The sequence below is a fragment of the Calidris pugnax genome, unplaced genomic scaffold (assembly GCF_001431845.1).
Source record: "Calidris pugnax isolate Ruff unplaced genomic scaffold, ASM143184v1 scaffold8, whole genome shotgun sequence".
Taxonomy (NCBI): Eukaryota; Metazoa; Chordata; class Aves; order Charadriiformes; family Scolopacidae; genus Calidris; species Calidris pugnax.
This window is the reverse complement of record NW_015090830.1, coordinates 5,465,173-5,476,447: the sequence shown is the minus strand read 5'-3', so window position 1 is coordinate 5,476,447 and position 11,275 is coordinate 5,465,173. Positions and strand designations below refer to the sequence as shown.

The following is an 11,275-nucleotide window of genomic DNA, read 5'->3' as shown; positions in this document are numbered from 1 at the left end:
TAGTGCTGGGAGGTATGGTTTAGTGATTATCCTCTTTGTTTGTTGTTCCGGTGTCTATTTTTGTCAGTTAGGTTGACGGTAGGACAAGATGATCTTTAAGGTCCCTTCCAACCTAGAAGATTCTGTGATTCTGTGATTCAGCCGGGGTCCCGCAGCTCCGAGGGTTCCCCCGCGGGCGGGGCGGGGCGGGGCAGGCGGCGCTGCGGGGCCTCCGGGCCGGCAGGGGGCGCCAGCGGCGGCGGCGCCGGGAGGAAGAGGGCGGGCCCCGCCTTTCCTGCCTGGGGCTGCGGGGCCACTTCCTCCTCTTCCTCTTCCTCCTCCTCTTCATCTTCTTCTTCCTGCTCCGTGGGCCCCGGCAGCCACGGGGGACTCTTCCCTCCACGGGTGGCAGGTGCGTGTCCCGGTGAGACCCGGCGGTGGTCGGGGCGGCCTGGCGCTGCCGGGGGTGGCGGGGAGGGTGAGGCCCGGCCCGGCCCCGAGGAGCGGCGGTTGGGCCGCGCGGCCTGGGCGTGTTGGTTGCTCTCCCTCACGGCGGAGCCGCCCGGTGAGCCCTGTCCGGGCCACGGCTCGTGGCTTTTTTTTTTGGTTTGGTTTTTATTCTCTTTTAACTTCTTCCGTCCCCTCCTTCCTCCCCCCCTGCCTCTCCACCCCACTCCCCTTCCCTCCGACCACCCCGAGTTTAAGTTGTGCTGTCACTTCTAGGCCTCTTACCACAAAAAGACATTGAGGTACTGGAGCGGGTCCAGAGAAGGGCAATGGAGCTTATAAGCTGAGGGAGCTGGGGTTGTTCAGCCTGGAGAAGAGGAGGCTGAGGGGAGACCTTATGGCTCTCTATGACTACCTCAAAGGAGGTTGTAGAGAGGTGGGGGTCGGTCTCTTCTCGCAAATCCCAAGCGATAGGACAAGAAGAAATGGCCTCAAGTTGAGCCAGGGGATGTTCGGGTTGGATATTAGGAAAAAATTTTACACCAAAAGGGTTATCAAGCATTGGAATGGGCTGCCCAGGGAAGTGGCTGAGGCAGTATCCCTGGAAGTGTTCAAAAGACAGGTTGACATAGTGCTGGGGGACATGGTTTGGGGTTTTTAAATGTTTGGGGTTTTTTTCCATTTGATAAGGCTGTGGAAAATGGAAAATAGTTATGAAAGCAAGTTTTCCCTTTTTACCCTTATTTTGAAGAAATCACTAGTCTCCTTAAAAGCCTATGGTTGGCAGAAATCAAGCTTGATAAGAACTTTCAGTTTCTGGTCTCCAGTAAAAAGCACAGTGCCTTTAAAGCACTGCTTCTAGGGCTGGGAACCCTCTAGTTCGTGTCCGAGCCCTGATAAGCACCATGGGTGCTGGGTCCAGAGCTGGGACGCTCTGGTGCTGCTGTGGTGTGAGTAATCTCTGGTAACTGTATCACAGTCTTGTCTTTTTTTGCTCCTTCTAGTATGTAACATGCTGTTGGCTAATGCTGGTGTTTAATAAATTTAATTCTGTATGAGAACTGTATCTCTTTTGCTGCCTTACATGGGTGCTGTTAGGATGTTGTGGTTGGGCATTTTTATGACTGTTCCTTATGTTTGTTAGTATGATTATTATTTTTTTTTTTTCTCACTTTGTAGTAATGGCAACCTACACTTGTATCACTTGCCGTGTGGCTTTCAAGGATGCTGACATCCAGCGTGCCCATTACAAAACTGACTGGCACAGATACAACCTGAAGCGTAAGGTGGCTGACATGCCTCCTGTCACTGCTGAGAACTTCCAGGAGAGAGTCCTAGCGCAGAGAGCAGTCGCAGAGGAGCAGAACAAAGTCACTGCCACTTACTGCACAGTTTGCAGCAAGAGATTCTCCACCTTCAACGCCTACGAGAATCACTTGAAGTCCAAGAAGCACCTGGAGCTGGAGAAGAAAGCTGTTCAAGCTGTCAGCAAGAAGGTGAAAATATTAAATGAAAAGAACCTGGAAAAGGGGCTGGCCCCGGAGAGTGTAAACAAAGATGAAATGAACGCAGCTATTCAGCAAGCCATCAGAGCTCAGCCATCTTCATCCCCAAAGAAGACACCTTTACCTCCTAGTAACGCCAGTGGCTCTCTAGTTTCTACAGAAAGCACCAGTTTATCACAGAGTAGAGAGCGATGGGAAAAACCTCCACGGCTGCAGTGGTTTGAACAGCAAGCAAAGAAGCTGGCCAAACAACAGGCAGAGGAAGAGGAGGATATGGAAGAAGGTAAGGTAATAAACGTGCTGACAAGAGATAGCTTGGGGTAAGGTATGTTGGTGGTGGTTTTGTGTAAAAGCTTCCTTCTGTTTCTGTAGTGGTGCAGCAGTTTCCACCATGAAAGGTTTTTGTGTTGATTAAATTACCAGCTTAACAAAGGAGTTGAGGTTGGTCCATGCTTGCAGTCAAGGCCTCTGTGTTATATCTGAAGGTCGAATATAAATAGCTACTAATATGAACGGTACTTCCCACATAAAATTCCAAGGGAAGTTTCCTTTAAGGAAGGCTAGGTTACCCTAAAACTGTGTCTGAAAAGTAGATGAACAAAACTCGAGTCTTCACCATTTGCTTGTTGTCCCATCAATCACTTTACTGATCTGTTGAAGGGAGGTGGGAGTCGGGTTGGTTTTGTTTTTCTCTACCGACCAAGATCAGAGGAGAAAGTTTGCTCCTTAACCTGATGCTGTGTGGCACAGCTTCTCAGCATGTTGGCATTTATATTAAAATCAAAAAAGAGTTGCCACCCCAACTGCCTGTTCCTGCTGCTTCACCCTCACTGCTTGTGTGGGTACAGTTTCTTTGTTGGAGATTAACCTGCAAAGCAGACAACTGAAAAGATCAGAATTCACAGAAAAGGGTTATTTTCAGTGCTGTAATTTACAGCCCAGCTCCAAATGCTTCTGTTGGAGCAGCTGAATGGGGTAATTGAACTGCAGCAAGGGGACATATGTGAATGAAGTGGGACCATAGTACACCAGCTTCATTACTGAAATCGTCATATTATTACATCTGTTACAGCAGTTTTACAGTGGTGAATTTTCAGTTGCAATTCAGGGTATCTGTTATACAGGAGAAGAAACGTCCACCTCTGAACGTGCATCTTAACATCTAAAGGACACAACTTGCACCTGTTTTGTATTAATGTGTTAGTCATAAATTGTAATGTTAAATCTCAGTAGGTTTCTGAATGTTAATTTTCCTTTTCAGTGTTTATCCAGCAGTGTTTCTTACAATTCCTGTTAATTCAGTGTCAGGCTCTTAAAATTTATTAAATTATATCCTATAGCAAATACATCTAATTAGTGGCCTACAACACTGGGGAGCACCGTGATCCCTGTTCTCAAGCACTCTGTGCTCATGGCAGTTGGAAGGGGACCAGCAGTAATAGAGTACTGGGAAATGCTTACTACCCCAGATCTGAACTCCTTAAAAAAGATTTCTAGATCCCTCTGGCAGTATAATCAGATTGCTAGTTCATCTGTCCATTCATGAGCTCTGCAATAATCTTGCAAATGTGTAAAATTATAGTATGTGCAAAGACACTAACATATAAAGTAACGTAGTGTATCTGTGACAGCTGGCTTTGTTCTTCTCTGTTGTTAAAGATGGATGTGTGAACAGGAGTGTGTTTTCCCTCACTGCTGAGTCACTGCTGGAAATGAGTATTTTCATGATTCTGACAGAGTTGTGTTGTTTTTAGTGAGCTCTGTGTGTGTTCTTGTGCTATGGTGAATTGAATTTAAGGCTTTGAAACAGCAATGAAGTGTTAATAGTTGAGAAAATGTAGGAGAAAAAATCCTGGATCTGCCAACTTCTTTATGAGCAGACTTGAGCTTTGCAGTGCATCTTACAAAGAAGTGTGTTTTACTGACAATAGTATATTCTTGCCCCTGGAAGTGACTGTGTGGCACTTAGCTGTAAGAATAGAATTTTCTATTATAATATTTTCTAACTTAATTTGGACTTGTTTTGCTTGAGAGAAGTAATCATATACATTAATATTTTTTTAAACTTCCTTTAAAAGACTGGGAAGATATGGATTCTGACGAAGACATCGGCTCTGAAGAAGAGATGGAAAGTGTGGGAGAAGAGGAGGAGGAGGCAGAAGCCGAAGCCACTCCTGCTGTTGGGGCCATACCAGTCACGGACTGCTTGTTCTGTCCCCACCATTCCAGAACTCTCACCAAAAATGTGGCCCATATGACAAAAGTTCACAGTTTCTTCATTCCGGACATAGAATACCTTGTGGATCTGAGGGGACTAATCAAGTACCTGGGTATGCCTGTAAATGTTCTCTGATTTTTTTGATCAGGATAATTATGTACTGCTGTTACTTATTTTCACTGGTATATGACTTGAAATGTTTTTTGGGTTCACGATCAAAATACTGAGCAGGTTACAGCCTTTCCAGGGAGAGTGAGAAAAAGCCCCACTGAGTAAACGTGTGGTCACGTACCCTGCAGGTCTCGCGTAGTTTTCTAATGTTGAGAGAGCTGTTCAGCTAACAGGAATTTAGGACAAAACTCTATTGCTAAAGTGTGTGTATGAACTGCGTTATCCTACTCACGAATTGCAAGTATTTGCCTCATTGGTTTACAATAGTTGTGAGATCTTCCTTGATAATGGTGAGAATAAATTAATCTTGGAGTATCAGATAGAAAACTGATTTGAAGTATGAGATTTATTACTGAGAATACATAAAGGTCCATACCTGGTCATATGAAATCTTTGAATGTACAGACTTGTCCCTGGGGGAGCCGTATGGTCAAGGCATAGGAACAGCAGGGCTTTTCTGGAAGTTAAGGGCTCACGGCTCTTCCTCAGTCTCTCTGCCCTCAAGCTGGGAAGCCTACATCACAGGAATGTTAATTATTGACCAGAGAGGTTCTGTTCAAACCAATAAAAGTGTCAAATGTTTTCTGCAGGAGAGAAAGTTGGCATTGGGAAAATCTGCATCTGGTGCAACGAAAAAGGGAAATCCTTCTACTCTACGGAAGCCGTACAGGCTCACATGAATGATAAAAGCCACTGCAAACTCTTCACAGATGGAGATGCTGCCCTGGAATTTGCAGACTTCTATGATTTTAGGTGAGGACACAGACAGAGACAGACAAAAGAACATGAGAAACTATTACTCATTCTTAAAATTCAGTCCTGTTTTTGGTTCTGATGCTTATTTTGCATAGTTGGTTCACCACTTTTCTGGGTAAGCATAACAACACAATTGGTTCTCCTCTCCTGTGACCACTAATACCAGTCCTACATGAAAATATATTTTGAATTCTTGTGTTGTGTTTGCTGTTACTGAGTTCAGAGTTTAGTGCACCAGCAAAGACCATTAGGGCATAACTGTCTCTTCCATTACCTTTTAGACAGATTGTGGACTTAATACCTACTGTGGATTTTTTTTTAATTATTTTTGGAAGTAGCTGGAGTTAAACAGAACTGCTGCAATTTTGAGGCCTTTTGTTGAGCTTCCTGTAATATATCCTAAGCTGTGTTCATTTTGGTCAGAAATACCTCCTTTTATGGTGACAGGTGGATTTACTGGAGCTTTTTGGAGCACTTGTTCAGTAGCAGTGCAGAACTGGTGGGCTGCGCAGTGGTGGCTTTTCACTCTAAGTCACTGTTAAGTGTGCAGCAGTAGAACCGTGGTGGGTTATAGAACTGGGTGGAGGAAGGATGGTCCTTGTCTTCAGCCTCTGTTCAGGGCAGGGTGCTGCGTGGAAGAACTCTCAAACCAAGGCAGGTGGAACGTAACAGTGTTTGTGTCTCGCTGTAGCTCACGCAGAAGTTCTTTTGTGTTATGGATCTAGATGGCTGTGGCTGCTCACCACGTGTAAAACTGTGTACTGCTCTTCTTCCTCAGGAGCAGTTACCCTGATCACAAGGATGGGGAAGATGCAGAGGTGCCTGGAGAGCGCCCAGCAGAAAGAGAATTGGATTATGATGATGACACCATGGAGCTGATCCTTCCTTCAGGTAGGTGCAGGGTTTGTGTTACAAAGTACTTATTCTGCCTTTCTCATAGCTGCAGCCATTACCTGAAGGTCATCATTGTGTTTTCCTTTGACAAAGGAGAAAGTAATTTTGCATTTAAGTGTCTTTGGGGTTTTGTCCCCACCTTCTGTTATTTTCACTACCAAGTAGTTCAGCTTCTTCAGCATTAATGTATATATGGATTGTGGCAGGGGGTTCCTTTGCCCACTTTACCACTTCATTAACATGTGACTCTTATGGTGTACTCCAAGATCTTCCATCTCTTGTTTTAGAGCAACTTAGGCTATAATTTCGTTATCTAATGTAGGTTTTTTGCAAAGAATGGGCTGGTAACTGATTTAGTAGACTAGTTCAGTAAAATTAACGTATTTAAACAATCTTACTCTTGCGTCGTTTGATACTGTTGCTTGCACCTTTTTTTTTTTCAGTTGTTTTTTGTATGAAGGGACCTCAGCCCTTTCATTCTGAGAAGTGCTGTCACTTGTGCAGTTAAAAAAGATTTAATGAATGTCAGCAAGTTACTTCCCTGGTTACTTGAAACAGCATTGCCTCTCTACTCATTTCCCTAATTTTTTTTTTTTTTTTCTTATAACTGCCTGGTTCCTATCTGAGCTAGGGCCCTCTTGAACAACCGCACTCTTTGGATTTTTTTCTTCAAGGTGGAGTACAATACAGCAGCTCTTAGAGTAATTACATTGAGTTCCTAATGTTCCTAAAGTTTTTAAGGTTCTGGGCCTTTTAAAAGGATTGCTCAACGTAGGGATTTTCCACACTTTTCACAATATGCTTGAATACTGCATTTCAGAAGCTGCTTCATTATGCATAATAGGGTATCCCCTCCTCTGAACAGGTGCAAGAGTGGGTCATCGTTCTTTAATGAGGTACTACAAGCAACGGTTTGGTCAGTCAAGAGCGGTGGCTGTTGCAAAAAATAAGAAAGCAGTGGGTCGAGTGTTGCAGCAGTACAGAGCTTTGGGCTGGACAGGTCAGGCAGGTAAGTGACCATCTGAGGGTTTGCAGAGAAGGAAGTTCTAGGGTCTCATCGCTCTACAACTAAATAGGATGAGTTGTTTCACATTTGGGGGGTTTTATGCAGTAATTTGTTGCACTCGGTTCCCTTTCATTCCTGACATCCAAGCAGAGTAAGTTCTAGGAAGCTGTTTGTGTCTAAAATCCATTGCAGCTTCTGTGCAAGCCCTTCAGTTCATTAGCATGCATGTTTGTAATATTTGGTGACTTCCTAAGATTTGTTAGTTTCTAGGGTAATAATCCTTTCTCTACCTGTCATGTTTAATAATGTAACGTAAAACACTCTTTGATAGTTGGAATACTTTTCTAGTTGAGGAGCAGTGATCTCTATCCAATTTTGAAATAAAAGAATGACACGCTGGAATGCAAAACGACCTTTTCCCTTAATGGGCAATGATGACGGGTGTTCATAGAGGGAACTGGCCTTCCCCAAGAGAAAAGTAGAGAGAAGTGTCCCAGCATGGGAAGGAAAACATACAGCTAACTGCTCATTTAAATGGACAGATTAACTGATTTGCGTATTAGTAGTAAGTAATATCACAAACATTTATCCCTCTTTCTCTTCCTTCTCTCTCCCTGAAGGAGCAGTCTCTGCTCAGCAGCGTGATATGCAGTACCTGCAGAGGATGAAGTCCAAGTGGATGCTCAAGACAGGAATGAGTAACAATGCCACAAAGCAGATGCATTTCCGGCCACAAGTCAGATTTTGAGTTCCCAAGAGAGCTGCATGCAGCTGGGTTTGGGAAGGAGGATTTGATGGTTTCTGGGTCAAGGATTCTGTTATTAAAGTGGACTTGGTACCTGTCAAATGAGGCTGTGTATGCTGGTGTGCATTCCTGTCTGTGGGAGGAGCAGGGAGCTCGTCTCTTCCAGTGAAATGATGGTTGGCCTAACTTAAAAAATAAAGTACCTTAAATGTATTATGTGGCAAAATAGTCATGGCTATGAATGATGATGCAGGCATAGTCTTGCTGCCTGTCTTTGTGCAGTCCATTTCTGTGGGGCAGTTGACATTGTCATTTGTCTGCATACCTTCAGTTTCCAATTCTGCAAAATGGTTGAGGCCAAGAGAGGATCCTGGATCTAAGTGCCTGAGATGGAATATATTGAAAATGTTCACTTGTGATGCCAGGCATAAGTTAGCTGGGTGTTCTGGACTTCTAGCTGGCACTATTGAGTTGAAAATGTGACATCAGAGGTTCTGGGAAGGTTAAGTATAATTGTTTGAAAAAACGCACTGATGGAAAACTTAAACTCCAGGGTTAATATTGTCCTTGGAAGTTGACTGTGCTTGTCAGCTCAGGGCTGCATTAATAATTTACAGTGCAGTTGTATTATGTCGAATTTAATGAATTTTCATTACCTAAAACCTGTTCAAAATTACCATAACACTTAGATGAATGCGAATCAAAATTTCTGACGATCTGTTAAAGATTTCCTGATTAAAAGTCTGAAGCTGCTATTGATGTCAGCTTGTGTTCTTCCCGTTGAGTACTGGTGTTTTGTATGATGTTGCTGAAGGAGAGTGCCCCAAGACATGTATAGGGTAGAATGGAGGTACCCTCTCCCACTTGAGCAGGTGAACTGGTACAGACAGGCGTAGAGAAAACCTGCTTGTTAAAGAGCTGAGGCAGCAGCGCTAGTGTTGGTCCTGGTGGTGTAGATGTTGAAAGCTTCCATGACCTTACCAGCTCTGACCTTCATGTAAGGAGACGGGCATTTACACACAAAGGGGTAGGCTGGCTCATGAAGCCCCGAGCTGTAGTGTGCTGGACACTGAGTGTATGCCACAGGAAAATTGCTGTTTGTTTGCCAGCCCGTTCACTGTGAGGGCAGCTGCAGGTGGTTACTGTCAAGTTGCACTTAATGCATTTTAGGATTACTCTGAAATCCCTAGTAGTGACTTTCATTGGCATGATTTTTAATATAAGTTTTCTTCCTCTCCTGTGAATGGTGTGTACATAAAATCACTGGGAATGGTGGGCAGAGATTTTGTCAATTAACACAGTATTTTGACCTCTTAAAATAACCCACTGATCTCTTAAAATAATGCCCTAAAGACTCCCTAGAAAAAGTAGTACTGTTGGCATATCGGCACTTCTGCAAGAGTGGTGTATTTATGGGACTCTTGGGAAAGTGATCATTTCACAATGGAGATGCATGCTATGTATTTTATTTTGTGGATTTGACCATGGTGTTCTGCTTTTTTTATTTTCTTTTTTTGGTAAGTTCTGCTGCCTTGAAGTTTTTTGCTGTTCCTACTTTTACTGAGATGACAGAACTTGATCAGTAATGCAGGCTGTAGATTTGATACAGCATTTACTAAGTCAAGTGTCTAATACATTGAAAAAGGTATAGATTTGAGTTAAGGGAAAACTGAAACAGAGAGAATTTTAAAAAAAGGCTGTGTTCTCATCCAGAACTTTAAAGTTGAGTTGATAAATGAGTACCTCCTTTTTCCTGGCAAGACAGAGCTACTGCCATTGTGTATCTGAGTTTATTCCAGAGGGTTTGCTCTGGGTTATTGGGCTTTACTCTCAAAGTTAGAAGTAAGAGATCTAGTTTCAGCTATGTGAATCTTAGCATATCATATCCTTTATTGCACTCATAACCTGGCCCAACTTGCAATTATGGTATGAGTTTCTATCACTGAGGGTATATCATCCTACTTGTATTTTTCAAGCCTCAGCATCTGGCCCTTGGGAACTGCTAATACCTTTTTCTTTGAAGTTAGGGATTACGATCAAAGGATCTTATGCTTACAAGCGTAAGTTAGACGAGTTAGATTGTCTTTACACATAGAGCAAAGTGAAATGCCACAAAAATGTAGAAACAGAAGGATTAGTCGTCTTAACCAGAACCTTAACTTGAAGCCTGCTGAACTGGCTTTGAATACTATTATGAGTCACCAGTGAGTGTCAGAGTGGTATGCAGTCTGGAGCTTTGGGAAAACGCTGGTGGAATATCCAAAACTTACATTAAGGACAGGACAATTATCCTGGAAGAGTCTTGAGCATAACCAAGTGCAGTTGCGAAAGTCTTAGAGGTAGGTGTTAAAGGAGTCTTGGCAGTGAAGTCAGAAATACAAGGAGATAATTGATCCAATGACAAACGACTTTGGGTCCATAAGGTTCAGGCTGAAGGTGCATGGGGCTTGCTGCTCTCCTCAACATGAAAGAGCAACCAAAGGAAACTTCTGTTCTCTGTGCAGACTTGCTCAAAGAAGGCTCCTGCTTATAAAAAGACAGGGATTGCCTGAATTTCCTGAATAGTCTAGTTCAGAAAGAAATGCAAGTAAGCAAAAATGAAAATTGATAATCATTTGGCAAGGCACAGGGAAGCTGAAGGAGACAACTTGTATAGTATGCATCTATGATTCTGTCCTGTATGTTCGACTGCAGTGTAGTCAGGAGAAAATGGAGGAGAGGCATGGAAACCTACTGCTAGTTTAAAGGAGGAGTTTTAGCTGTAAACTGGAAATGGGTACCTTGGAAAACCAGCAGAGGGCATAGGAAAGCTTTTCCCAGGATTATGTTTACTATGAAAATAAATAAAGTCTAGTAAGATTACATTAATGCAGAATACTGGTAGGGTTAGAAGGCAAAACTCACCACTAACATGAATTAAGATTAGCACAAGACTTCTGTGAGATGAATTGCTATTAAATATCTTTATGTAGGCCCAGGGAGAGCATTGCTAGCAAAGGGTAGCTGGAACAAGTGTGCAGGTTGTCTACGGTAAGGTCCCTTCCAACTCTAACCATTCTATGATTTTGTGATTCAGCGACAGTGCTACAGTCTGCACAGCTTGTAGGTAACTCCAGCTATGTCAAAACACCCAAGAGTATTTTTATTAAACGCGCTTCACAGCGTTACAGTTTAGTCTTTTACCTCCCCAGCCTAAATCCTAAAGCTTGTATGAAAGACAGCTGAGGGCAGGCCTTTGTTTCCTGAAGGAATTCCAAATGATGACAGTTTCTATCAAGGAGCTATGTTTCCAGCTATGACCTAGCCTTGTATTTATGCTCTGCTGCTCTGACCTTACATTTTCTGGCTCTTAACGACCAGAATGAGAAGAAAATAAAGTCTAGAGGCAACCATGTAGATTCAAGACAGTCTCTAGGTATAGTGGGTACTCTGGGGTAAGAGTTTCCTGGTATGATTGTAATTCAGTGGGTGTGCTGTTCCCAGAGGAGGACATGATCCCTTCTCAAGCTGGTACATCCATAGCAGGAAAGGCTGGGAAGAAGCATAGGAAAGGT

The 11,275-nt window shown here is 43.3% G+C and overlaps 1 protein-coding gene across 2 annotated transcripts; it reads left to right on the top strand.

Moving 5' to 3' along the window:
* Positions 1–269: 269 nt before the first annotated feature.
* ZNF622 (zinc finger protein 622) lies at positions 270–8,476 on the top strand. 2 transcript variants are annotated; one of them, XM_014941080.1, is made up of 7 exons: positions 270–391; positions 1,606–2,214; positions 4,010–4,261; positions 4,911–5,073; positions 5,855–5,967; positions 6,836–6,979; positions 7,597–8,476. In XM_014941080.1, the coding sequence occupies exons 2-7, from the start codon at positions 1,608–1,610 to the stop codon at positions 7,722–7,724; spliced, it is 1,407 nt and encodes a 468-aa protein (XP_014796566.1). In that variant the 5' UTR covers positions 270–391; positions 1,606–1,607; the 3' UTR covers positions 7,725–8,476. The 2 variants fall into 2 exon arrangements, with proteins under 2 accessions (XP_014796566.1, XP_014796567.1); XM_014941081.1 differs by having other exon boundaries at positions 357–403.
* Positions 8,477–11,275: the final 2,799 nt, after the last annotated feature.

Excerpts from the sequence above, each read along its gene's own strand:
- ZNF622 (XM_014941080.1), top strand. The coding sequence starts at position 1,608 with ATGGCAACCTACACTTGTATCACTTGCCGTGTGGCTTTCAAGGATGCT. Across the intron at positions 2,215-4,009 it reads AGAGGAGGATATGGAAGAAG|ACTGGGAAGATATGGATTCT; the intron begins GTAAGGTAATAA and ends TTCCTTTAAAAG. Across the intron at positions 5,968-6,835 it reads GGAGCTGATCCTTCCTTCAG|GTGCAAGAGTGGGTCATCGT; the intron begins GTAGGTGCAGGG and ends TCCTCTGAACAG.